Below are 26,832 nucleotides of genomic sequence, written 5' to 3'. Positions count from 1 at the left end.
CATTAATTAAATCTGAGGAAGATTTCCCATTAAAATTGATGAACATATTATCTGACACACATTTGACACTCAAACATCTCTTAAACAACAAGAGCTGTTTAATCCATCAAGATCTTGTTGTAAATCCGAGTCCATTTTCTGTTACAGCTATTGAGCCAGATGTGAGGGGAGTGGACAAAGGCTGCCTGTTCAACATAGATTCTGCAAACCTCACATTTTCCTTCTTTGCCCGTCATGGCGTTAACTGCAGTTCTCGAGATTCTTGATTTTAAGGGACTACTGGTCTTCGTAGTGGCTCTTCTCTTGGTGGCAGATTACGTGAAGAACAGAAACCCACCGAATTACCCACCCAGCCCTTTCTCTCTTCCGCTCCTAGGAAACGTCTTCAATGTTGACTCCAGGGAGCCACATATATATCTGACAAAGGTGAGCAGACATATAGACACTTCTGGGTTGATAGGACAGGACTCTATTCAAATCTAAGAAAAAAAAACAAAAAAAACAAAAACTGTGATATAAGAGATTGCATGATAGTGCATATCGCTTTTACTTAAATATTATATATATATATATATATACACACACTTACTAAAAACTTCATAACAGTGGTTAAAATGGTGCATGTCTTTTAGATCACGCTTGCAGTTTGCTGACAAAAAATATTTATGAACCCAATGATTTGCATTAGTTCCAGTCACATGCTTCAAGCTTCTGAAATGTTGTTTTCCTCACAGCTAGGCCACGCCTACAACAATATATTCAGTCTGCGATTAGGAAGAGATAAAGTGGTCTTCATTACTGGTTATAAACTGGTGAAGGAGGCCCTGGTAACTCAAGCTGAAAACTTTGTGGATCGGCCCTACAGTCCAGTGCTATCACGAGTCTATTCGGGCAATGGTAGGTCAAATGGTTAGGACCTATCAAAAAAGCATTGTTTATTGTGAATCTGAAGAAGCAAGCCCCCTTTATTAACAAAAGATAAACATTCCTTTAAATTGTGAAACTCAAGTAGTTACATCATTTGGATCTGTTATTTATTTCTAAAATAAATATTTAAAAAAGTATTTGTAACTGTCCCAAACTCTTTAGACTTGTCCTACAGCTTGGAAAAAGGTTGCAAATAGAAAATAACACAGCTCGTACAATATTTGTGTCCGGACAGCTGGACTCTTCTTCAGTAATGGTGAAATATGGAAGAAGCAACGACGCTTTGCTATGTCAACACTGAGGAACTTTGGGTTGGGAAAGAAAACAATGGAGCTGGCCATCTGTGAAGAGAGCCGCTTCTTGCTAGATGAGATTGACAATCAGAAAGGTACACAATACCTGGTTTGCATGTATATAAGAATCAATATAAGGTTAACAACAGGACTCATTTAGTTTTTGTCCTTCTCAGGATTTGCTTTTGACCCAACAATCCTGTTCAACAATGCTGTTTCCAATATCATCTGTCAAATGGTATTCGGCCAGAGATTTGATTATGCAGATCACCAGTTCAGGACAATGCTAAAATATATATCTAAAAACATTCAATTAGAGGGCTCCATTTGGGGCCAGGTAAATACATTTTTTTCTCTCTTTCTGATAATTGTCCTTTATGTCATACAGTTGGGCTGGGAGATATTTTACTATTTTTGAATAAATTCTGGGAAAGAACTAATTAAAGAAGAAGACTGTTTTGTGAAATTTGTGAAACATAATTTTAAAGAAATAGTTCACTGAAAATGAAAATCTGCTCACCCTTAGGCCATCTAAGATGTAGACGAGTTTGTTTCTTCATCAGAACAAATTTGGAGAAATGTAGCAGTATATCATGTGCTTCCAAATAGATCCTCTGCAGTGAATGGGTGCCGTCAGAAAGATCCATTGTTGAGCAACTGATGCCTGTTTTCTCCTAATTTGTTCTGAAGAAACAAACTCCTCTACATCTTGGACAATTGTTTTTTTTTGGGGGGGGGGGGGGTGAAATATTCCTTCAAATATCTATTCATAATTAATTCTGGTCATGCAGCACTACAGACACAAAAGTAAATAAAAGTGTTTTTCCTTCAGCTCTACGAAGCATTTCCAGCCATCATGAAGCATCTTCCTGGGGCGCACAATGACATGTTCAGTAACTACAAATTATTGCAAGCCTTTGTTAAAGAGGTTGTTGTCAAACACAAGGCCAAACTGGATCCCTCAGAGCCTCGGGACTACATCGACAGCTTCCTAATTGAGATGATGCAGGTAATACAACTATTAAAATGACAGGAGAACTTCAAACTAGCCTATTTCACTTGCATTCATTTGTAGGAATACAGCAGCTTTACTTTAAATTTTACTTCTTCCATCCCTGAACAGAAGCCACATGAAACAACAGACGGTTTTGATGAAGAGAACATTGTTCCATGTGTTCTAGACCTGTTTCTAGCCGGGACTGAAACTTCATTCACCACATTATGTTGGGGTCTCATATACCTCATCACTTACCCAGAAGTACAAGGTAAAAAAAAAAAAAAACACTCTTTAAAGAATCTATGCATAATACATAGATAACTAACATTTGAATTTATGGTATTAATTGTACAGTGCATTCAGAAAGTATTCAGACCGCCTTCAACTTTTTTCAATTTTATGTTGCAGCCTGATACTACAATTGTTTAAATTCACTTTTTTTCTCATTGATCTACACTCCGTACCTCATAATGACAAAGTGAAAACAGAATTTTAGAAATGTCTGTAAAATTATTAAAAAGAAAAAACTGAAATAATCACATTTACATAAGTATTCAGTTGAAGCACCTTTGGCAGCAATTACGGCCTCAAGTCTTTTTGGGTATGATGGTCTGAATACTTATGTAAATGTGATATTTCAGATTTTTCTTTTTAAAAATGTACAGACATTTCTAAAATTCTGTTTTCACTTTGTCATTATGAAGTACGGAGTGTAGATTAATGAGAGAAAAAAATAATAATTTAAACAACTGTAGGATCAGGCTGCAATATAACAAAATTGAAAAAAGTGAAGGGGGTCTGAATATTTTCTGAATGCACTGTAGAAAAAGTCCAGGAGGAGATAGACAGAGTGATTGGACGCTCAAGGGAGCCGAGTATAGCCGACAAGGCCAACATGCCCTATACTGAAGCTGTCCTCCATGAGATCCTGAGATTTGGAGACATTGTACCAATGAATGGCTTACGGGTGGCTCACAAAGACACAACCATTGGAGGGTGCTTCATCCCAAAGGTGAGCAATACTCAGTTAATTTATTTAGCTAACATTAAAATCATCAATATGCTCCTATTGTAAAAATTACATCACTTCCAAAAGAGATTAATTTGGCTGATTGACAAAATGGGATCAATGGTATAATTTGTCACAATATGAAGCCTAACTCTTCCTATTTTATTGTTTCAACCAGGGTACAGCAATTTTACCCATACTGCACTCTGTTCTCTTTGATGAGAATGAATGGGAGACACCCTACAAGTTTAATCCTGGACACTTTTTAGACAAAGAGGGCAAGTTTGTGAGGCGGGATGCATTCATGCCCTTTTCTGCAGGTAAAGTGAAAACAGAAGTACAAAAAGAGACTTTATTATGAATTATTTACACTACCATTCAAAGGTTTGGAGTCAGTAAGGCTTTTTTTCAGAAAGAACGCATTAAATGAATCAGAGTGACTTTAAAGACTTTTATATTGTTACAAAAGTTTCTATTTAAAATAATCAGTTCTTTTGAACTCTCTATACCTCAAGGAATCCTAAAAAATGTATTGCATTTTCCACAAAAATATTAAGCAGCACAATATCATCCAAATCGTCATATTAGAATGACTTGTGAAGGATCATGTGAAACTGAAGACTGAAATAACGAATGCTTAAATTATTAATTATTAAATTCTAAAAAATATTTCACAATATTTGTTTTTGCTGTATTTTGAACAAATAAATACAGCGTTTCTGAAAAAATAAAATTTTCAACAACAACAATAATAATAATAATAAAAGCTTATTTACATTAACATCTCCCCACTCTGTCTCTCTCACAGGAAAGAGGGTCTGTTTGGGGGAGCAGCTCGCTAGAACGGAACTCTTCCTGTTCTTTGTCATTTTATTCAGAAAATTTCGATTTTCAGCTGCAGAGGGTGAGAAACTCAACCTTGATGGAGTGATAGGAGTAACGCGCACCCCACACCCCTTCAAGATCCATGCAACGACACGCTGAACAAACCATACTCGCTATGAGAATTCTTCTCATAGCAGTAATTCAACATTATAAAAAAAAGTTATATAATACACATATTAATTAATATGACATTGTGTCTATTTAACATGCCTAAGAAAACAGATCAGTGGAGATTATGGCCTTTCATTTGCCAACTAACTTCTTGTTTGATTAACGGGTGTGAGGGAATACAGCTTTAGTTCCCATATCAAACCTGCACAAACTTGCTTAGTAATGCCTAGTTTACAAAAACTAATAGTGTTGGATGAACATTGCCCTAGAAAAAAAGAGAGAAAAGGTCATTGCGACAAGTTAAACATTATAGAATCATCTACCTGTTGGCACTGATTTCAGATGAAGGGGATGAAGTTCAAGTTTTTTAGGTGACAGATAAAGATATTACGTCAGCAAACATAAGCAAGTTTTGCTGTGATAATAAACAATGTTGAAATCCATATGGTCACGTCACAATTTGTTTGCGTTGAATTTTTTGTGTGCCCTCTCAAGGCTGAGGAAATATTGCCGCCTCCATTTGTATTGGCTGGATTTCAGATCATTAAAACAAGCATTTTAGTGTGTATTCATGTGAAGGCAAATGCTACCCGTACATAATATAACATATAAAGATGTTTTGTTTTCATATATTTCATTTATTCAAATTAAAATAAAATCTGTGTGTGTAATTTCAGCACCATTAGTGACACGCAGCGGGAAATGTTTAAATTAGTCGCCATCTAGTGGTGAGACTTGAGTAAAAACTTCAACCTTGAGGTCATTAAAACGCAAGGAGGCAGTACTGCAAAACAAACTTTAGTGTTTATTGATCACATGTAAATGAAGGCTGCAAGTGCTCTTTAACTCCAAATATTACTCTAATACCATATGAATCCAATCTTATTATTTATCATCTCTCACAAACAATGACAGTGCTCATAAAATTGAGTACACAAATTTAAGAGTTCTTCCTTGGAACACATCATACATAAATATTAGCATTTACCCATCACAGGCCAAAAAGCCTAGTTGAATAAAACACCAGAAAAGACAAATCAGAACCGCAATGATTAACCTTACCATTTAAAACAGAATTAATAGTACTGTATATCTCCCAACATACACAGAGTGTGTTTTATTCGAAAAGCAACAGCTAGTCTATTAGCAGATAGCTCAGTCAGGTCAACCTAAGCAGGAGCAGATTTTCACAATACAGCAAAAGCCATTTCACAATGCAGCTATGTTTTACAAGTCACGCATGTATATTTAAAGAGTGGCGTACAACACATTCAAAGCCGTCACAGCGGTTTGCTATGGCCTGCTATAATTCTGTGCTGGTGTTTAAATCCTGATACTTGAGGTCTTCACACAGACAGGAAACATTAAGTAGATAAAAAAGGCCCTTCTGCTTGTTAAAAGAGCATGCAAGAGTCCTATCACAGTCAACTAATATAAAATACCATAACCGACTGAATGAAGCACCTGGATTCAGATTTAATCAATTACAGTGATTATACGCATGTCTTTTTAAATGTACACATTAATGTAGTTTCAATGCATGTTGTTGTTGTTTGCGAAAGTCACTGTAATAAGAACAAACTAAGAACTCTGGTGTCCAGCACCAAATACATTATCATCCTGATCGATGGATTTTGATTGGCTAGGGCAAAATGTTTAGTCTGCATATGCTTTCAATGTTTCATATGACATACCAGCGCGATTACAAATATATTCCACGGCTGCATAGTGTATCGTTGGAAGTTATTTCTAGCAAAAGCATGCATGCTACCATTACACGATGCATTAAATGCATTTCTTCCCGCACAATCTGAGTGAGCTTGACAAAAGATTGACCTGTGACCTTTAGTATGGATGCTGGTTCAGAAGTGACCCTGCTGCAGACTGTTACAGGTGCTTGTTGAAAAAGACTGCTACTGTACATAACTGTGTGCTGATTGAGTAACCTTCATCAGAGTTCAGCCCCTTATGTACATTATTAAACGTGTGTAACTGTAGAGAGTGATCACATGGGGACACGCTAATGTTCATCATGGCATGCTTGTCCCCTTGTTTAGAATGTACTTAAGGTCACTTGAGTGTACATGTGAGGGAAAGGAGGAGAAGAGCAGGAAGCTGGGAGGTACTGTGGAAAAGTTTACTTGGAAGAAGTGGCAGGCACATTGATGGACGTGGTGCGCCGGGCATTGGTCACCTGACGTTGCTGAGCCAGGAAGGACTGGCCGGGCGGCACTTGAGAGTTGGATCGCCCGCTAAGCCGTGAATCGATTGCCAGCTTCTGGAAGTTCAAACTCTGTGTTTTGAACAATATGACAAAAAGAAAATTTCAGAACATAAAGCAAATTACTGCAGACTGTTTCTTTTAAAGTTTTAGATATTTCAAGACATCTATTTCAATTTAAACTATCAAATAATAGGGACATTTTTAAGTGACATTCCATAAAGGTATAGTTCACCCAAAAATGAATTCTGTCATCATTTACTCACCTGTTACTTGTTTGTTGAACACAAAAGAAGCTATTTTGAAGAATGTTGGTAACCAAATAGGTGATGGTAGCCAATATCGCCAATATATGTCTAGTCTAGGGCTGCACGATATTGGAAAAAACTCACATTGTGATATTTTGTATTTCTGCGATATATATTGCGATATGAAAAAAAAAAAAAAAACTCCAGATGACTTGAAAAGCTCTATTTGGAAAAAAAATATTGTAGATGAGTAAATCAGCATAGAAAAATGAACAAATTACAAACATAGATAAATATAATAGAACAAAGATATAAAATAAATAAACAGTGCTTTATATTTTTTCCAGTAAGTCTAACAGTATTCAGGTATACTGGTTGAATAATCAAATGTAAAATAACACTGTATAAATTAAATCTAATAAATCTGTTAAAGCTACAAAAGTGATTTTTCTCTGTGTTTTGCTGTTTGATTAACATTCATGACACTGAAAGCCTTAGGAACATTAAACTGCTGTGAGCCTATACTATCCATTTTCTTTATCAATTTTTTACCTTCACCTAAGCTATAAGCAACTGTGTTTACAAGGATACTTGCAGAGACATGCATTTTGACAGTTTCGCGTGTATGTGTCATTTCAGGCACAAATAGACACGGAACTGAATGGAATTCAGTGTTCACATATATCTGAGTGACTCTCACCGTGTCTACAAAGGGCGCTGACAAAATACAATAGAACCCATTATAATCAGTGATGCCGTCTACACTGGATGCGGCGCGACACGGCAAATCCTTGCGAGGAAATCCCTCATTCTTTTTATGACGTACTGACACAAAGTTCAAAGGATTTGCAACGGTCGCTTTTTCGCGTCCAGTGAAGACAGTGCGTCGCGGGGTGGCGTGATGCGATAGCTGTCGCGAAAACGATCAGTATAAATATAACGGTCAGTATACTAAAAATCGCACATCCTGCGATGTGACTATCGCGGATGTGCATATCGCGATATCGATGCTGAAACGATATATCGTGCAGCCCTAGTCTAGTCTATAGCTACTTTCAACTGTTTGGTTACAAACATCCTTCAAAATGGCTTCTTTGGGTTCAGCAGAACAAAGAAACTCTTACAGGTTTGGAACAAAAAGAGGGTAATGTAAATTATGACAATTTTTGTTTTTGCGTGAACTGTCCCCTTGTATAAATAAATTATTCTTATATTATCTTTAATTGCAGCACCTTAAATGAAAATATACAAACAAATAAAAAGCGCACAGAATCTTAAATCAAAATAAATAACAGCATCTTTAATTTACACTGTACATTATAAACTTTTGAGTCCTTTCACTGTACCTTATTATACCAAGCTGTCACAATTAACTTCTCCTCATATTCCCTCAGTTTGGCCTGCTCACACTCCCGCTGAGTAAAGAAGAGAAAATGAGAACAGACATGAGTGAAAAGAGAAAGAAACAACAAAAATAATTCAATTGTGAGTGAGAAAGTAAATCTGAAATTGCTAGATGTAAATAACATGTAAAACAGAGAAGAGATGGCTGCTCTACCTCCAGAGCAATGATCTTCTTCTCTTTCTCAGAGAGCTGCACTTTCAGTGACTGAATCTCAGCTGAGGCTGGATGTAGCTTGGGATCCAGAGCTCGAATCACCTTAGAAATGCACAATATGATGAATAATCATTGGAATATATGAGTAATAACTCTATGTTATAATAAGGCATGTAAAAGAGCGTAATATTATGCAAGAATGCGTATAAGAATGCACAGGTTAAACTTGTGGTTATTTGATGTGCAGAGTATGACAGAACGTATCAAGTTTTGATCAGCTCTTAATTTTACACGATTCAATAACATGAAAATATTGAGGACTTTAAAATGCCTACAAAACTGTAACAGACCAGAGGATAAGACAGTCAGTGGTAAAGTAGGCTATGTATTTAAGAGCTGAAGTTAATGTAAGTACATCACGGGCTTTCTCCAGGTACATCTTGTATCGATCCTCCATAGCCTTCATGTCCTCATCTTTCTTCTTCAGTGCTGCAACCAGTTCATCCATCTTCACACCTGAAAGTGACATTTATCTCTAAAACTGAGAGGAACTTTAAAGATTTTTTCTTTTTTGACTTAAAGAGAATCATAACATCTAGATCATGGACATCAAAGTTTACAGTTTGACACAAAGTTGATGGTTTGAGTGGGTGAGTGTGACTCGAAAGTTAAAGGCTAACTGGTTTGAGCAGCATCTGGCTGGAGGTCCTCCAACAGCTCTTTCTTCTTCATAATTTCATCTTGTGCTTCATTCAGTCGCACCCTGGAGAAAAAAAAAAACATAACAACGATCCATTTCAGAAAGATGCTCATACATAGCTAAAACAACAAAGAAATCAAATTTGATTAAATGTCTAAACTTACATATGAGCATCCAGCTTCCTTTTCAGATGAGACTACATGAAAGCAAACATACAATGCGACTTTTTAATGAAAAGTACTACTTCCAGAATGAAATCAAACACTAGATAATTTGCAAAGCACATGCTCATGTATCACTGACAAAAATGTGCAAAAACAGCACCACCAAGTGGCTCAAACACACTTACATCTTCAGGTTTGGATCCTTGTGTCTGCAAGGCCTTCTGCAGATCCTCTACTTGCTGCTGGAGCTCACTGATTCTTTCTCTGTTTAATCTTAATACACAAACAACACATGTTCATATGTAGAAAATCTACTGTATAGTTCGGTAAGTTTATATTTGATGTATTATGTCAATCTGTACCTGTTCTCAGTGTCCAGTTGGCTGCGTCCGCGCCGGGCCTCCTCCAGCTGCTCCTGCAGCTCAGTTATGCGCTGGTTCTCTGACTCCTCCTGCTGCAGCCGCAACATCTTGGTCTCATGCTGCAGACGAATGAACCTCTCCCTGGAGAAGCAGAAATACACATCAACATATACAAAATACATGTATTTATACAACAACGATAGCGAAGATTTTATATGCACTAGGTGTATGTGAATCACAAAGACATTAGGTTCAGAATACTAGTCTTGCTATTCACCTTCTGTGTGAAGTGTGATGTTAAAAACAGTAGTAAACGCACTCATTTGATCAGACTACCAAATATGAAGACATTTCTGCACAAAATTAATATCAACTTTCCACTCAAAGAATCTTAAAAAAAGATCACATTTTCCACAAAACTATTACACAGCACAACTGTTTTCAACATTGATAATAATAAGAAATGTTACTCGAGTACCAAATCAGCACATTAGAATGATCTCTGAAGGATCACGTGACACTCAAGACTGGAGTAATGGATGTTACGAAAAACAACTTTGTAAATGGCATTTTAAAATCTGTTAAATTAGGAAAAAATGTGCAAATCTGTATGCTTTACTTCCTATATATAACATACCTGTACTCAATGGGCAATATCTCAGCTGCCAGGTTATCATGGCTTGGACTTCCTGTTTGATACTTTCCTGTGAAGTGTGAAATAAGCACACCTTCAAGTTTAATAACATCTCCTAAACTAAATTTTCAGTTTGTGTTTACTGAGCTGTGAAGTGACCCAGACAGATCACTTGAGGTGGGCTCAAGGCTGCACTGTGGTCAGAATATAAATCTAACAGGCTGTACTGCCTCTGAACTAGCAGATTTTCATTTGCTTGAATTTAAATTGGCTATGCCAAACGAATTACAGGAGTGGAGGAACTGTTATCGCTCTCAGCAGAGCCCATCTGCACTGATTCATAGCTGTGAGCAACAGTCTTCATTCAAATGCAATCTTTTTCTAGCAGCACATGGCACTATCTCCAGGTGTGGTATCTGCAAACAAACCTGCTTGTAATAGCTGCTCCTGTTGGGCCTGAGTGCATCGCAGCTCTTCATTAGTCTCTCTGAGAGTGTCCCGCTCAATGCTGATCCTCTGATGAATCACACACAAACACAACTGTCACAAGGTTTTGGCACGTGTATGAGCACTTGCAGGTGAATATGTCTGTCTACCTCTTTCTCCTTTAGTAAAGCATCATATTTCTCCTGAAATTTCTTCATCTCGAAAGCCAGGTTATCAGCCCTACGGGACTCGTCAGACAGTTTCCTGTGGAGCTCCTGACCCTGAAGTTCCAAAAACAATGTAGTGTTTATCTTTTACCTCATCACCTTTCTCATATTTCCTAAAAATAGAACTGCTAGCACGTTTATACCTGTCTCTTGTATGTCTCTAACTGAGCTCTTGCAGCATTAGCTTTGCGTAGCTCCTCTTCAAGGCTGACTGTGTTGTGCATGTAGGTCATGTTCTTCTCCTCCAAAACTTTCACTTGGCGTCTGAGGTCACTTAGATCTTCTAACTTCTTCCTGTACGTCTCAACAGAGGCCTCTAGCTTGACTGCCCTGTCAGAGCAGCTCCTAAACAAACAAATCAATCATAAAGACTTCCCAAAACACCCAAAGAGGATACTGGAAAAAGCTTCTTGTTAAAATATGACCCGGCACACACCTTAATATGTCTAATTCATCTTTAAGCGATCGCGACTCCTCAGCCAGGCTGGTCAGTTCATCGTTACGATGCTGAAGCTCCACTAGTTGTTTCTCCAGCTCTTCACAGTGGATGCGGTAATCATCTTTAGCTGCCTCAAGCCTGGTTATTACACACATACACACACTTTCATTATTTACATTGCATGCTATTTCAAACTGAGACATTCTACCAACGCTTGGCTCATTATTTCAATGCTTGTCTACTTATGTTGCTGATGTTCTGAATATTGTTGTGGATGCATATCAAGCAAGTTTCAAACAATATTTGGCCAGTTACACTGTCTCTACCTGAAGTTATCCTCCTGAAACTGCTCTAACTGTAGTTGTAGCTGGCTGTGCTTCCTCCCTGATGGAGTGCTGGGGTCATCAAAAGTATCAAGCTGACTGGCTCGATCAGTCAAGAGGTCATTTTCTGCCAGGAGGCTGTTCCTTTCCTCTTGTAGCATTGTCACCTGTTTAAATGGCAAAAAGGTCAAACATCAGGGCTTTCTGGAAAACCTGATGTTTACTATGTAAAGACATGAATGACCTACAATACATACGGCAGGTATGGCATATTTGAACACCGGACTGTATGTAGAGTTGTACTGTATAATGTACACTACCGTTCAAATGTTTGGGGTCAGCATCTTATGCCCACCAAAGCTGCATTTAATTGATAAAAAATACTGTAAGAATTATTACAATTTAAAACATTTTAAAATGTAATTTATTCCTGAGATGGCAAAGCTGTATTTTCAACAGCCATTGATCCAGCCTTCACGTCACATGATCTTTCAGAAACCATTTGAATATGCGGAGAAACACTTCTTAATATTACATAAAAATGTTTGTGGAACATGTGGTACATTTTTACATTAAAAATACATTTACTGTCACTTTTGATCAATTTAATGCATCCTTGCTGAATAAATTAATTACTTTCTTGAAAAATCTTGCTGACCTCAAACTTTTGAATGGTAGTGTATATATAGAGCAGGGGTACTCAAGTTCAGAGGCCAAGAGGGCCGCATTTAAACTACATACGATGCGAAGGGCCACAAATTACAATTTGCATCATCAGACTTTATTTAAGACAATATTTGCAGATTTACTGATTTAGAAACACAGTTTTATCTGTCCTTATCTTGTCCTTGTCCTATTTAAAATAAGACTGAGCAAAAAAATAAATAAATAAATAAAAAATTATATATAATTTTTTTTTTAAGAGTAAAAATCTGGAACAAAAAATTGGATTAAAAGTTTATTTTGCTATATTGAACAGAGTAGCCTGTTGACCAAACTCAAAATGCTAAAACTAAAAACATTCTTGAGCAAACATAGCACAAAGTACTTTAGAAAGAAATATAGTTTTTATAGATATCACTATTCTCCCACCATGATTCTGAAAAATAAAAATAACATGTCATTTACTAGAGTTTCTAGAAAAAAAATTGCTGCTGTCTATTTATTGAATGCAATATTCAACGAACTGATAAAAAGTTAAACAAATGATTCATGACTTGCTCAAAGACTTCACTTCAATGTTTTTTGAACGAATCTCAGTTTAAGTCTTGTCTCCAGCTGCTGGCGTTACTTTGTAATTGATACAATCTTTATTTGAAGCATCGTCACTTTCAAAAAGGTGATTTATTTAATTTTGATCGCTTCTGCAGACAGCAGTGTTTATATCCGAACTATAGACTTTTATTCCATTACTTCTGTGATTATTTGAATGTTTATAACACAGAAATAACGACACAAAAGACTTTGTAAAGATGTTTAAAGTAAACTGCTCTCTCTGGATCAGCGGCAGCAGATTTGAACGTTACATTGTGATTTAAGGCTTTAATAGACAATCCTGTCATTTATGAACAAGATTTCGTGGGTGATTGAATCTGTTCGCGATCTGACTATTTATTTAAATATCCAACAGTATACGACAATAAACATACGACACGACAATATATGGTTTAACTGTGTTCTTCAAGCCATCTCTGGTATTTTCATAATGAAGTATATTTATAATTCAATGATAATCGACATTGCTTTTACCGTATATATTATCTGCCTTGTTCTGTGACAAAAACCACACAACAGCTCACAAAATGAAGTTACTTCAAACACTCGACTGATGTTGTGGAGTAAAATCATGTTGTCCTCTTTTGTTGGACAACGCTTCTCTTTTAAGTTGTTTGGGGCATCGTGCCGCGCGCTTGCTGAGATCGAGCAGCTTTTACTACTGCGATTGTATAGGCTACATTTAATAAAAAAATTAAAAATTAAAACTTCCTAATATTTTGAGAGCAAACTGTAATAAAAATACATTAATCTTCAGCATGACGCGGGCCACAAAATTAATGCCTGTTGAGTACCCCTGCTATAGAGCACGATGTAAAGATTTTTGAAAAATTATATTACCGTATATTGAATTATAACAGATTATAAGTAGATTTGCATTTTAAAAACATTGTGCTGCCCCACTACTTACCACAAAAGGAATTAAAACAGTTTACGAAAAAAAAAAAACACTTTCAAAACTAACTAAACATTAAATAATTTATCCATTATTATAGTTGTGTATATACACAAACTCCAAATTGATGCAGTTTTATATTTAATTTGCAAATTAAATGAAACAAATCCACTGTTAATGTTAAGCATGTTAAACCTCCCACACCCCAACAGCAAATGCATTTTATTCTTGTTTTAGAGTGTGCGCCAATATATAACCCAGTAATTTCAGCTCTGAATCCATGAGCTCTTTTTGCCACACAAAACCCCCAGATAAGACCAATTTTTCAGTGGTTAGATTGGTTAGTGGCAACGCAGTGTTTTAGTTTTAGTTAGGCTAGGTTGCCATGCATCTGTTTAGACTTACCTCTTCTAGGTCATGGATACTTTTACAACTCAATCTGTCAAGAATCAGCAACACATGAATTTCCCATTTATGTGCATCGGAAAATTAACATAGCAGTTCAAATCCTGCAAATGACCTTTAAATGTACCATGTTGACCACAATTTCCAAAAGGGAAATATATACCTAAAAATGTTATGAAATACTGTACATGACAGATTATTTCTTTGGAAAGCTAAAACACATCAGCCTCTGCAGAGACAAACAAAAAATACTTGCACTCAAAGGCAAAATCTGTTGAATGAACAGAACAGCAGAAATCAGAAATGCTGTTCACTGAGTTGACACTTACAGTCTGCAAACACAGCCACTAAAAAAAAAAAAATGCTGTCTCTGGATTTCTTTGACCAATGCCTTTTTTTTTTTATGTAGGCAGCTTGTAAATATTTCAGCACCTGTGTATATTCATATCTAAAACAAGTAATAATAGTAACTATTTACGTACCATTTTGGTTTCGATGCATGAACAATTTTTGCCACAATCTTACTTAAGGCTGTCACAAAAGTATCAATAGTTGTCAAGCAGCTTTATTGCGGAATTGAGTTCATAACTTATAAATTTTGCTACAATGACATGGTTATTGAACTGAAATGAATAATGACACTGCTTTTTTTGTAAAGCTGCTTTACAACTGAAATTGAAGTCATTTCATAACTGATGAATTTTAACACTAATTTTACCTGTTTATTACTGTAAGCTGCTTTGAAATCTGTATTATATAAATTGTGACTTGACTTTTAACATTGCTAATATTCTTGTATCTTTGTTAATACAAAGCCCTTTGACAGCTGTTTTATTGAAACTAGAATCTCACCTGCATGTCGAGCTCCTGACAGCGCTGAGCCAACTCTTCTTTCTCTGCCATGACTTCAGTCAGACCCTCCAAGGCTTTCTTTAACTACCAAAAAACCACCATCACTAAAGAACACTACAAGATACTACATTTAACAACAATATCAACACTCTGATGTTCTCACACTGACACTGTTGTAAGAAATTATAGTCTGCCTCGACCTAGCTTCCACTCCAAATTGTGTATTAAACTATACACCTTTCCCTACAAAGAGCTTAATTATCATAGCGATAGTTCTTTCCATTTAAAAGATATGCAAATAGTATCTCCGGAGTGATAATTCATCACTTATAGTGTGGGAATGGCAGTAGGCCATCAAGAGCAATCTGCTGACCAAACGGGTACATGAAACAACTGATAGGGATTCTGTTTAATCTTATCACCCTAACATTTGGTTGTTCCCATCTGAAAGTCTACCAAAGATGTGGGAACGGAAGGCTATCACTTTCATTGTTATCCGCAATTTACATTTAAAACGAAACTTCATTTACATGTTGAGCGGGAAGATGAACGTAATACAGTATAAAATGTTTGAGCTTAGGATGTTGGGGATTCATTTAGACTCCGCTGAATCTGAAGTGCTATTTGTACTTTGTCACTGCTACGCTGTAATAAAAGATTATTTTTCATCAAGATCTTCGACGTCCTCATCACTTTTTCTTACACTGTGGTGATGTTATATGTCTGTATTTCTTACCTGTTGTTCAAAATCTCCAGGATGTTCTGTTCCTAACTGAGACACAGTCTCCTTGTTCATAAGCTGTAATCAATATAAAAAGCTTTGAAATTAATTTTTTCTTTTATAAAGAAAATATATACAGTGGTGTGAAAAAGTGTTGGCCCCCTTCCTGATTTTTTTATTTTTTTGCATGTTTGGCACACTTTAATGTTTCAGATCATCAAACAAATTTAAATATTAATCTAAGATAACATGCAGTTTTTAAATGAAGTTTTTTATTATGAAGAGAAAACAAAATCCAAACCCACATGGCCCTGTGTGAAAAAGTGCTTGCCCCCTAAACCACAAGGTTGTGCCACCCTTTGCAGCAACAACTGCAATCAAGCGTTTGCGATAACTTGCAATGAGTCTGTTACAGCGCTGTGGAGGAATTTTGGCCCAATCTTCTTTGCAGAATTGTTGTAATTCAGCCATAATGAAGGGTTTTCGAGCATGACCCGCCTTTTTAAGGTCATGCCATAGCATCTCAATAGGATTCAGGTCAGGACTTTGATTAGGCCACTCCAAAGTCTTCATTTTGTTTTTCTTCAGCCATTCAGAGGTGGACTTGCTGCTGTGTTTTGGATCATTTTCCTGCTGCAGAACCCAAGTTCGCTTCAGCTTGAGGTCACGAACACAGAGCCGGACATTCTCCTTCAGGATTTTCTGATAGAGTGCAGAATTCATGTTTCCATCAATTATGGCAAGTCATCCAGGTTCTGAAGCTGCAAAGCAGCCTCAGACTATCACACTACCCCCACCATGTTTGACTGTTGATATGATGTTCTTTTTATGAAATGCTGTGTTGGTTTTACGCCAGGTGTAACGGGACACACACCTTCCAAAAAGTTCAACTTTTGTCGCATCAGTCCACAGAATATTTGCCCAAAAGTCTTGGGGATAATCAAGATATTTTTTGGCAAATGTGAGACAAGCCTTTGTGCTGTTTTTGGTCAGCAATGGCTTTTGCCTTGGAACTCTCCCATGGATGCTGTTTTTGCCCAGTCTCTTTCTTATTGTTGAATCATGAACACTGACCTTAATTAAGGAAAGTCCTCACCTGCAGTTCTTTAGATGTTGTTCTGGGTTCTTTTATGACCTCCTGGATGAGTCGTCTTTGTGCTCTTGGAGTAATTTTGGTAGGCCGGCCACTCCTGGGGAGGTTCACCACTGTTCCAAGTTTTCTCCATTTGTGGATAATGGCTCTGACCATGGTTTGCTGGTGTCCCAAAGCCTTAGAAATGGCTTTATAACCCTTTCCAGACTGATACATGTAAACTATTTTGTTTCTCATCTGTTTATGAATTTCTTAAGATCGCGGAATGATGTGTTGCTCTTTAAACATGCTTCACTTTGTCAGGCAGGTTCTATTTAAGTGATTTCTTGATTCAACAGGTCTGGCAGTAATCAGGCCTAGGTTTGGCTAGTGAAATTTAACTCAGCTTTCTAAAATAATGTGGTTAATCACAGTTCTTTCATGATTTAATAGGACAGGGCAATTAATTTTTCACGTAGGGCCAGGTAGGTTTGGACAGCTTTTTTCCCTTAATAAATGAGATCATCATTTAAAAACTGCATTTTGTATTTACTTGCATTATCTTTGTGTAATATTAAAATTTGTTTGATGATCTGAATCTTTTAAGTGTGACAAATATGCAAAAAATGTAAAAATCAGGAAGGGGGACAACACTTTTTCACACCACTGTAAATGACCACTTAAAACACCTGAATAAAATGAATCTGACCTCCTGAATAGCAGTCATCACCACATGCTGTACAGATTCCTCCAAAGTCATGATAACCTGGATATACTCTGAACAACAAAACAATCTAACAAGGTTAAAATAATGAAATATATATGCATCACCAGGAAAATAGCAGTAAATAATGATATGGAGTGAACTAAGGTTTGGGTGAACTATCCATTTAAATACCTTGTTTCCTGTCACATTTGACTGCACACCCCAGGATGAGCTGTAGGAGGCGTCCCAGCTCTACCTGATCAGACTGCTCTACCACACGCAGCAGATCAGGCAGTGGGAAATCTGCGATCTTCTGAGCCAAAGCCTGAACACAAAGTGATCAGAACACATACTCATTATTAGAACGAATCAGTTTAAGCATGATTATTGTATATTTGAAATAAATTATGAAAAAAATAGAGAAAAATTGCAGGGATTAACACAGTTATACAATTAAACCCGCCCAACAATTACACATTCATGTGACTGTAGGCATGTGTGAATTCAGAATGCTTTGTGTCAGATGAAAGAAGAAAATTCTAAAACACTGTGTCATTTACCTCATTATAATAATCAACAATCATCTGCAGGATCTTTTTGAGATTGTTCATCTGTAAAAATGGAGAGAAACAAAGACACTAGCTTTGACTAACACATTAAATTTGATTTAAGCACCAAGGCGTAAAAGAAAAATAAGCCTACCTTGAGTCTCACATTATCTCCAACATCCTCTTTAATGCGGGCTAGCCAGCTCTCATTGAACCATGAGGGATCTCTGTAATTTAAATATATCGATCAGTGCAGCACAGTCTTATCTAATTCAGATACTTTCAGATGCTTTCATTCAGGTCAGTTGGCAAAATCAAATCAAATACATTTTGTTCTTATCCCATCCTGCTTTAATATAATCAGAATTACATCACACTCTCAGGCTCTCTGATAACAATATAGAAATTTCACTAAGTTTGAATGTTTATTCAAAAAAAAAAAGTGTTTTAGGTAATATGACTCTGAGGACTACCCACAACCCAATGCAAGTCATAAAATATTCACACACTGACAAGCTGAGATATAAATCTGTAATGCTGACCTGGAAAAAACTAATCTGATTAAGTAGAGCAAGGAGGAAAACAAAAAATAGGGGCAATTGAGAAATGTATAACACAGTTAAGTATGAAAGAATGAGTCAAAGAAACACTGCAGTAGTAGTACATGGCACTAGCAATGTTGAAGTCATGGGTAATGAAATAAATAAAAGCGTTGGACAAAAGCATCTGCCAGTGAATAAATGTAAACATACTTACATCTGATGTAGAGCCTGAGACATGGCTGCCCCTGAGGTCAGATCCTCCACTGTCTTACAGGGGGCTGCAGTTTTGAAGGTTTGCAGCTGAGGCATATACAAAAAAAGAAAACAAACACAAACAGTACTATAATAAACAATGATAAACTACAAAAAAATGCATTACAACAGGAGTTCCCAAACTTTTTTTGTCCACTGAACCACCTCATATGTAAAATTTTACTTTATTTTGAATAACAGTTGCGTAGTCATTCTGACACTGAGAGGATTTTCTTTTCCCTGAAAATGCTAGTTAATGTTCGTATTGGTCTAAAGCTTATTAACTTTGCTCCCACAGGGTATAACAACATCCTAAATATTGATTCCTTGATTGACTGATTGATCATTTTTGCACTTTAAAAAAGAAGAAAGTGCTAACTGAAAGAAAACAAAGTGACAAAAACATTAAATCCAAGCAATTCTTTTTAATGTGAACACCAAATTTGGAAAGAGCATTTTCAGCACAGCACAAAGATGAATTTTACATTTGTCAAGCCTCATTTGGGAAACCCTGCATTACTACAATAAAAGGTTTTCAAAATCGCTACTGCTGCAGCATGATAGAACATTTAATAGAAAATCCTGGAGGTTTTGTACATTTCAGTTTTGTCATCCAATCTGCTTTGACATAGCATATAGCACTCTGACTAAAGAAAAATACAATTAACATGAACAAAACGCTCCATCATTTTGTTAAGGTATATATTTACTAAAGATATTTTTATAAACTCCAATGACTTACATATAGGCTATATTACATAAAATACGCACATTTGGGTGCGTAGTTCTAATGTATGAAACATCGCTACAGAAATGACACTCTGGGATACTAGCAAACAAACAAATAATGTATTTAAAATGTGCCATATTTTCAGGTAACCATTATAAGCAGGGCCATGCCATTCATCGCAGCAGAATGAATGAAAATACTGTATTATAGAGACACCACAGGTTTAGAGAATATGATTTTGAGAGTTTTCTTTTGCAAACTATTCAGAAAGGGGCCTTGGTGTAAACGCAATGTAAACACAGCCATGGATCAGAGCCAAATACAGAGAATCGCGAGCACGCGCCGCATGCAATCACACACCGCAGTCAAAAATCAAAACGCCATCATATTAAACTGAGACAGGGAATATCTGATTGCATAAAACACATTCCACAAATACTCTAGCTAACCAGATTAGACGCCCAAATCGGATGAGGATGGAGTTGGCTGTGACTGTTGGTGTTGTTTACAGTTAGTGTTGTCTAACAGCATTCTTCTGAGTCTGGTTTGTCTTTATTATGAATTTTGTATATATTGGTGTCGCGTGTTGGACGGGTGCCGCTTGGAGAAATGAGAATTTTTAACGTTGTAATGATGCACCGCAGACCCCGTTTGGTTTACAAGAGCAAGTGCACACATCTAAAGGTCTTATTTCCGGTATTTTTGGACCATGGTGCCCGAAGGAAACGACTACCTGCGACAGGTAACGCTATCGTCAAGGATCTGACCGCAGTTAAACGATTCCTGATTCCAGTGACCTTTAAAACTAAACTAAACTAAAAGATAGGATCTTACCCAAATAATCAGGCTCTCGCACAGCACCGTTTTATTTAAATCCATATCTCCTCAGTGCTATCGGGCAAATATTTCCGTCCACCTGTCAACAATGCGCTTCCCCTTCCTACCTGCGTGTGTATTTGCCCAGCGCTCACCAGCGCTACGTTCACGTCTATTGCGTCTACGCACTAATTGATACGTAAAGGCTTCGTGAATGTCCGCCGCGGATACAGCGCGTGCTGCGTTGATAAGGATTGGGGGATTGACGGGATCAAGAGTGGAACAGCAAGAAATAAAACACCAATGGTGTATTGAGCTCAGGACACCGTGTAGCCAATCAAAACAGAGATCCGAGGAGACTGGCAGAGCAGAGAATACGGATCATGTGGTATAAAGCGTTTGGTTTCCACGCTATGGAAGTGAATGTAAAATAGCCTACAATGTGTTACAAAATACTGTCAAATTTATCATCAAAATGCCCTATATTCACCCAAATAAGCACTTAAAAATATTTAGCCTTAAAAACATTAAGCTTATAAGGATTGACTCACTGTTACAAGATGATCAGCTGGGACCATCTTGGACCAGCAACAAACCAAAGGTGGTCAATCTGAAATATAGCCTACTGTAGTAGCTGGTCATCTAAAAAATTATCACCATGATCATCTTTTACTAGCTGTGACTAGCAAGAAACTATTCAATCATGTTCCAAGTCATGTAAATCATTATCATTTTTCAGTGCTTATTGGGTAAATCTGACAATTTTTTATTTGTTTTAATGTAGTTATTTTTGCTTGGCATTTCATAGGGACATTCACTTTATGCACAGATGCTTAATGATCAACAGCTCCCAAAGAAAGCTTTTTTTTTTTTTTTTTGAAAAAGAAGCCATTTGTTTATTTTATTGCCACTGCCACTTATACAAATATGAGTTAAGCTACTCTAATGGAACAGAATAATGACTGAACCTTCAAATTAACTTCAGTTAGTAAAAAAAAAAAAAAAAAAAAGTTAAAAAAAATAAAATTGAGTTGAAATAAGGATGTACATACTTGTACATGTACATAGATTTACACAGATTTATGTTTTTTGTCGTTAAACATTAAACATTAACGTCTCTCAAGCTTTTTATTACCTTTTTGTAATAAAAACATGCGATAAGATTGTGATGTGAAGTCACATGCGTTTACCCAGTATGGGATGAGCACATGTGGGAATACTTCATATACAAAATAAGAGACATATTAGTGCCTTTATTTCAAACAGTTGTATAATATAAAGAGATAATAATCGATAGAAACAGAAGTAAAAATAAACTGCATTCCATTAAAGTTTAGATAAACTCTTACCTTTATTTACTCTATTTATCATTTCACCATAAAGCCACATTTGATAACATTAAAACATATACTTAAGCTCAATGGATATGCCAGTCAGAAATAAGCTAAAAATTAATTTTCTATTTCGTCTTCAACCTGTTAAGCACATGGGACAGCGCAACTGGTGGCAGTATTCCTTGACTGACATGACACTGGACTTTAAACCATGACAGCCTTCAGAATCTCATTTGGGCCATGGGTCTTTAACCCACCCCTATGCCATCAAGGCCCTTGTGGATCAACAGCTGCTATTTTCAGCCACAACGACCTTGCGGTTTAGGCAAAAATGAGAAAAGTAAATATTAGCTTGAGAAATTTTTAGCATTAAGCTCCAGGGCAAACGCACTGATATGGAGCCAATTTGGAAGTGGGGTGACTAATAAGTTACAAAAGCTGTCTTTTCAAAAAAAGAATATTGATAGATATAAGAAACTTATAAATAACCTACACATGATACACTCTATTTGAGGGTCAACGTGTAATATAATAAGCCTATAGTATTAGTATAGTATTAAAGCAGGTGTAGATTGTTTTAACCTGCTGGATTGCCCTGGTTATTATTGTCCCATGCTGCTCAGTAAAATGCATTTCTTTTGTCATCCATATGGGACAGCGTAGATTGTGTAAAGTTACAGTAAACCATTGACAGGTTAACCAGACACCTAACCTACTTAAAATAGGAGGAGACTTACAACCTGTGTCTTTGAACCTATGATAGTGGTCACATGACAAAAATACAACACTGGAGACCGAGAAAATGGCCAATGGGTTTGTTCAGTGCAAATAAAGTCAATAAACACATTTTCACATGCATTAACATATTGCAGTGGCCGGTAAGTTTGCAAGCAAGTTTCCTAAATTTCGAAAATCCAACAGGAAATCATTGTAGTTACCTAATCTCCAAAAAAGGGGACTGATGCCCTGGTTAATGATTAACCCGTCTGTCAAATTTACTGTGTACAATGCACTAGTGAGAAAGCATTCCAGTCTTTGCCTTGCACGAGAGAAAGCAACTGAATTACGAACAAGAAACATGCCCACCAGCCACAGCTTCCACAACAGGTGAGAGAGACAAACTATTTGTGTTAGATTTGTATTAATTATGTTTCATGCACATTTTTGTGCCCAGTAATCCAATCTGAAACTGTCTGCTGTGTAAGCTGAATGTTTAAATGCTGCCATTGGAAAATTTTGTCTGATTATATAAAGCTATATTGAAACATTTTAACGATATGCAGCATTATTCATTTGATAAATAATTAAATATTTATATATAGCTATACATGTATTATGATGAAGTGTGTCCTGAGACTGCAAGTTAACTGTGTTATGGTATTGTAGGGCAATAAAAGGCACCACACAGACATGAAATATTATGACGTCAGTCTAACTTTATTCAATTCTAAACTGAACTCGCAGTCTTGCAATTCTCAAATACTTTCACATGGGATCATTTGCACAATGTTGTGTTGTTTTAAAGACATAAGATGCTGCATAAGATAGCATAACAGCAGGATATCAAGCTATAATAAGATGCAAATATAGTTATTTTCATATCAAAGGCAAATGTTAGTTCAGTACTGACATATTTCAGAGGCTGATGTACTTTAAGGCTGTCTGATGTTGCGTTATCTGGTGTGAGTAAAACACACAGGTGTGTCAGATGGCTAAATTTAGATTTCGTACGTGCTCTTCCAGACTTAGTCAGCCTACTCATTGATAAAAAGTGTAATCAATTTTGTACAGAAAAAAGCGAGTTGAGATGAATAAATGTTTTTATTCTAATGAAGAGAAATTAGGTATTTTTTTTATACAGCTTACTCAGAATTTCAAAAGAAAATCTGTAAGCTGTAATGATACTGTAATGAAGATGTTTCAACTCACCTTGCCCATATGATGACGATGACCTTATAAACTCTAGTCCTGCATTGTGATTTGAAGTCTCTCAGTTCAACAGAATGGCTGAACATAAAATCCACAGTATTGCATTTTAATAACTTCATCTCTCACTTTTGAAGGTCCTCTCTGCTCTCAAAGATAAGGAGTCAAGGCCAGCCACACAATCCTCACGTGAACAAAAAAGAGGTGAATACACATTCCCACACACACATTATGCACTGGCCTCCAAAAGTCTGAGACTACTAGAAAAATTATTATATTGTGTATTGCATTTCATTATTTATAATTAAATGCAGCATTTTTAATTAGAAATGTCTACTTCAGTAAAATACTGCAATACTATAAAATCAAACATTATCCTAGAAATAAATGACACCTGCAACAGAGCAATATTTGTATAAAATTTCATTTATCATTTATTACTTAAAAAAAAAAAAGAAAAAAAAAAAAAAATAGTATTACTCTAAGAACTTGGAAAAGTGAATATGAATCCAGATTTATAATCTTAATTTCATGCTTGCAGGATTTTGATCACTGGGACAATCACTGTCCCGTCTGTTTACAGATCGCCAGCTATCCCGTAGAGACCAACTGCGGGCATCTTTTCTGTGGTGCGTATCAACCTACTTAAAACACATCACTGCAAAAAAAGAAAAAAAGAGAAGTATTTGCATATACAGTATCCCATTTCAGTGTTTTACAATGTTAATCATCATGCTGGTTCACTTTGGCTGAAGGTGCTTTAGACTAATATAACTGGGGAACTGTGAGAGAGCAGATGGTCAATTACACCCCAAGCACTGAACACTTACCCAGTCATGTGACTCTACAGTGTTGTATATGGAGTTTAATATTATACTGTTGCCATAGTTACGATAGCTGAGCCTCTCACCTGACCCAGATCACATGAACACACACTCAGATAGGGAATATTTGTAGATTTATGTTAATAGTAAACTACAAGGTTAATACAAAATTCGAAACTGTTCATAATTCTTGCACCACACGCACTTTAAATAAGCACATTAAAGAGACTAAAATAATGAGCAGCAAAGATAATACAAGTAATAAAAATTATACAGAAAAATTATACCTTCATAATTTGAAGGTTGGTATGTGCTGATACACATGCATGTCCCTTTTAGTTTTGATTACCTGTTCAGTATTTATTATTATTATTCCTTCTAGTCACGTTAACTCTACTAAATATATATAAAAAGTAGCGAATCTGAGCAGATACTTTAAATACTTGCTATTGAAAAAAAAAAAAAAAATTCATTGAATATGTCCAGATTTACCTGAATCAAAACATTTTTGTGTGGTTTTAACATGATGTGAATGGTGGAATCCAAATGACATTTCTGAATCACTGAAGCCAATGCATTTCAGTGGAAAAGCACATTTATTTTTATTTATCTGATAAAAATAGTTTAGAATATAACAACACATTTCTGGCACATGGCACTAGGCACATGGTGAAGGAGAGGCCCACGCTTATCTGTCTTCTGTCTCTTTCCCTCTAGCACCATGTCTGATATCTTACTGGAAACATTGCTCTTGGTTAGATGCCATCAGCTGTCCTTTGTGCAGACAGACGGTAAGAGATTTCTTAGCTGATGCATGCTTCTCGAAGAAAAGAAAGACAAATAAATGCATTTTATTGTATATTTTAGTTGTGAATAAAATGTTTTTTCTTTCTTAAATCTTACCCTAAATGTTTAAATGGTAGTGAGTGATAATTTTCTGCAAAACTATTAAGCTGCACAACTGTTTTCAACATTGACAATAATAATTAATGTTTCTTAAGGAACCAAATCAGCATATTAGAATGATTTCTCAAGGGTAATGTGACACTAAAGACTGGAGTAATGGTTGTTGAATATAGCTATACCATCACAGGAATAAATTACAGTTTAAAGGATTTTAAAATAGAAAACAGCCATTTTAAATTGTATTAATGTCACAATTACTGTATATGTGTGTGTATATATTATATTATATAATATATATATATATATATATATACAGAAGAGGTAAAGCTCTCATTTTATTTGTCTTTTATCATTTCTTTATTCTCAGGTGAATAAGATGCGTCATCTCTTCAGAGAGACCAGAACTGACTGTAAAGAGACAGAAGTGCTCAAACATGTCAGAGACTATAACAAGCGCTACTCTGGAGCACCAAGACAGGTACAAACATTAGCTTAAAGTTGGCCTAAAGCAATAATGTATATATTGTACATGCCATATGTCAGACTGAAATCATATCAGTTAGTTTTTTTGTGAAGTCAGACTGACACACAATGCGATTGTAGCTACTGTAAAGCTCCCAAAGACAGGTGACGGCTGACTTGAAAAACTACATTATATAACCATTCGTTGTGTTGACAAACTTGTGCCACTGCCAGTAAATTGGTACAATTACCATTATTACTTCTCAACAGAGAGTTTATCATTTTATTTGCTCACGTCACCACACCTATTTTAGTTCTTGATGCCACAAAGGTTGTGAAACGTCAGGCCAGGAAGGACATTGTTTCCTACAGTTGGAAGACACCTACAGACATGTTTTTATTGTTCAGATACGCAGCACACGCTGATATCTCACGTGCTAGGTCATATGCTACAATATGATTGTCATCTTTTCCTTTTTTAGGTAAAGGATTACCTGTGCGATACACCCCTCTTCCTGCTCTTTCTGGTGCGATGGCTGGGGAACATGAGCGGCCTGGTGTGGCTGTTTCTCTTGAGGGTGGCTGTCTGTGGATTTGGCGCTGCCATGTCTTTGGCCTTCCCACTGGAGACTCTTCCTGGGCCACTGAGCAGTGTGCTGGGCATGCTGGATGATTTTGTAGTGGTCTTCCTTCTCCTCATCTGCATTATTAACATCAACCAGCAGATGGGGCCGCAGAGGACAAGAACGCACTCGGTCACGCAGGGTGTGCTGACCGACACGTTGTAGATGACAGTGATGATGTGCTTACTAGCATGTTGAAATTACACTAATCAACCTTGTTGGCAAAGGTTAACAGTGTTATGGCCTGCTGCACTTTGATCTTATTGAACATGGATTTTCAATGACGATGTGTCTAGAATAGACATACAGCACTAAATGAGATGAGTGGTGTTCTGATGTTTTACAAACAGCAATTTAAGGTGTTTTATTAAAGACAGATTGTATATAATAAATGTAAAGTGGTTTTGTAAATATGCAAG

General features: G+C 36.4%; 3 protein-coding genes across 7 annotated transcripts; 2 read left to right on the top strand and 1 right to left on the bottom strand.

Annotated features, from left to right (window-relative positions):
- Window positions 1-99: 99 nt before the first annotated feature.
- Window positions 100-4,665, top strand: LOC131527164 (cytochrome P450 2J4). The gene is made up of 9 exons (XM_058756048.1): window positions 100-426; window positions 735-897; window positions 1,163-1,315; window positions 1,397-1,557; window positions 2,053-2,229; window positions 2,344-2,485; window positions 3,042-3,229; window positions 3,405-3,546; window positions 4,035-4,665. The coding sequence occupies exons 1-9, from the start codon at window positions 235-237 to the stop codon at window positions 4,208-4,210; spliced, it is 1,494 nt and encodes a 497-aa protein (XP_058612031.1). The 5' UTR covers window positions 100-234; the 3' UTR covers window positions 4,211-4,665.
- hook1 (hook microtubule-tethering protein 1) lies at window positions 341-20,622 on the bottom strand. Of its 4 annotated transcripts, none has more exons than XM_058756039.1 (23): window positions 20,357-20,604; window positions 18,755-18,840; window positions 18,153-18,225; window positions 18,011-18,061; window positions 17,643-17,775; window positions 17,454-17,521; window positions 15,688-15,750; window positions 14,952-15,035; window positions 11,528-11,691; window positions 11,199-11,339; window positions 10,906-11,107; window positions 10,706-10,816; window positions 10,538-10,625; window positions 10,113-10,179; window positions 9,476-9,616; window positions 9,299-9,386; window positions 9,114-9,145; window positions 8,930-9,012; window positions 8,665-8,765; window positions 8,250-8,351; window positions 8,038-8,106; window positions 6,417-6,515; window positions 341-479 (listed from the first exon to the last, which is right to left on the bottom strand). In XM_058756039.1, the coding sequence occupies exons 1-23, from the start codon at window positions 20,399-20,401 to the stop codon at window positions 474-476; spliced, it is 2,097 nt and encodes a 698-aa protein (XP_058612022.1). In that variant the 5' UTR covers window positions 20,402-20,604; the 3' UTR covers window positions 341-473. The 4 variants fall into 4 exon arrangements, with proteins under 4 accessions (XP_058612022.1, XP_058612023.1, XP_058612020.1 ...); XM_058756040.1 differs by having other exon boundaries at window positions 344-479; window positions 6,364-6,515; window positions 20,467-20,622; XM_058756037.1 differs by having other exon boundaries at window positions 344-479; window positions 6,364-6,515.
- On the top strand, window positions 19,424-26,739 carry si:dkey-183n20.15 (RING-HC_RNF170 domain-containing protein). 2 transcript variants are annotated; one of them, XM_058756050.1, is made up of 7 exons: window positions 19,424-20,264; window positions 22,689-22,779; window positions 23,736-23,802; window positions 24,182-24,227; window positions 25,140-25,213; window positions 25,696-25,806; window positions 26,273-26,739. In XM_058756050.1, the coding sequence occupies exons 1-7, from the start codon at window positions 20,132-20,134 to the stop codon at window positions 26,576-26,578; spliced, it is 828 nt and encodes a 275-aa protein (XP_058612033.1). In that variant the 5' UTR covers window positions 19,424-20,131; the 3' UTR covers window positions 26,579-26,739. The 2 variants fall into 2 exon arrangements, with proteins under 2 accessions (XP_058612033.1, XP_058612032.1); XM_058756049.1 differs by having other exon boundaries at window positions 19,430-20,264; window positions 24,140-24,227.
- Window positions 26,740-26,832: the final 93 nt, after the last annotated feature.

This window comes from Onychostoma macrolepis, chromosome 20, assembly GCF_012432095.1.
Source record: "Onychostoma macrolepis isolate SWU-2019 chromosome 20, ASM1243209v1, whole genome shotgun sequence".
Lineage (NCBI taxonomy): Eukaryota > Metazoa > Chordata > Actinopteri > Cypriniformes > Cyprinidae > Onychostoma > Onychostoma macrolepis.
Note: the sequence above shows the minus strand (reverse complement) of the source record. Positions and strands in the feature narration are given on the sequence as shown.

What these genes read in the sequence shown, in the direction of transcription:
- LOC131527164 (XM_058756048.1), top strand. Translation starts at nt 235, where the DNA reads ATGGCGTTAACTGCAGTTCTCGAGATTCTTGATTTTAAGGGACTACTG. An exon ending in CACATATATATCTGACAAAG is followed by an intron (nt 427 to 734) that starts GTGAGCAGACAT and finishes TTTTCCTCACAG; the next exon opens with CTAGGCCACGCCTACAACAA. An exon ending in CACTTACCCAGAAGTACAAG is followed by an intron (nt 2,486 to 3,041) that starts GTAAAAAAAAAA and finishes AATGCACTGTAG; the next exon opens with AAAAAGTCCAGGAGGAGATA.
- si:dkey-183n20.15 (XM_058756049.1), top strand. Translation starts at nt 20,132, where the DNA reads ATGAGAATTTTTAACGTTGTAATGATGCACCGCAGACCCCGTTTGGTT. An exon ending in AGCCACAGCTTCCACAACAG is followed by an intron (nt 22,780 to 23,735) that starts GTGAGAGAGACA and finishes TCACTTTTGAAG; the next exon opens with GTCCTCTCTGCTCTCAAAGA. An exon ending in GTCCTTTGTGCAGACAGACG is followed by an intron (nt 25,214 to 25,695) that starts GTAAGAGATTTC and finishes CTTTATTCTCAG; the next exon opens with GTGAATAAGATGCGTCATCT.
- hook1 (XM_058756037.1), bottom strand. Translation starts at nt 20,401, where the DNA reads ATGGATTTAAATAAAACGGTGCTGTGCGAGAGCCTGATTATTTGG. An exon ending in GATGAATTAGACATATTAAG is followed by an intron (nt 11,108 to 11,198) that starts GTGTGTGCCGGG and finishes TTGTTTGTTTAG; the next exon opens with GAGCTGCTCTGACAGGGCAG. An exon ending in GGAGCAGCTATTACAAGCAG is followed by an intron (nt 10,180 to 10,537) that starts GTTTGTTTGCAG and finishes CACACTTCACAG; the next exon opens with GAAAGTATCAAACAGGAAGT.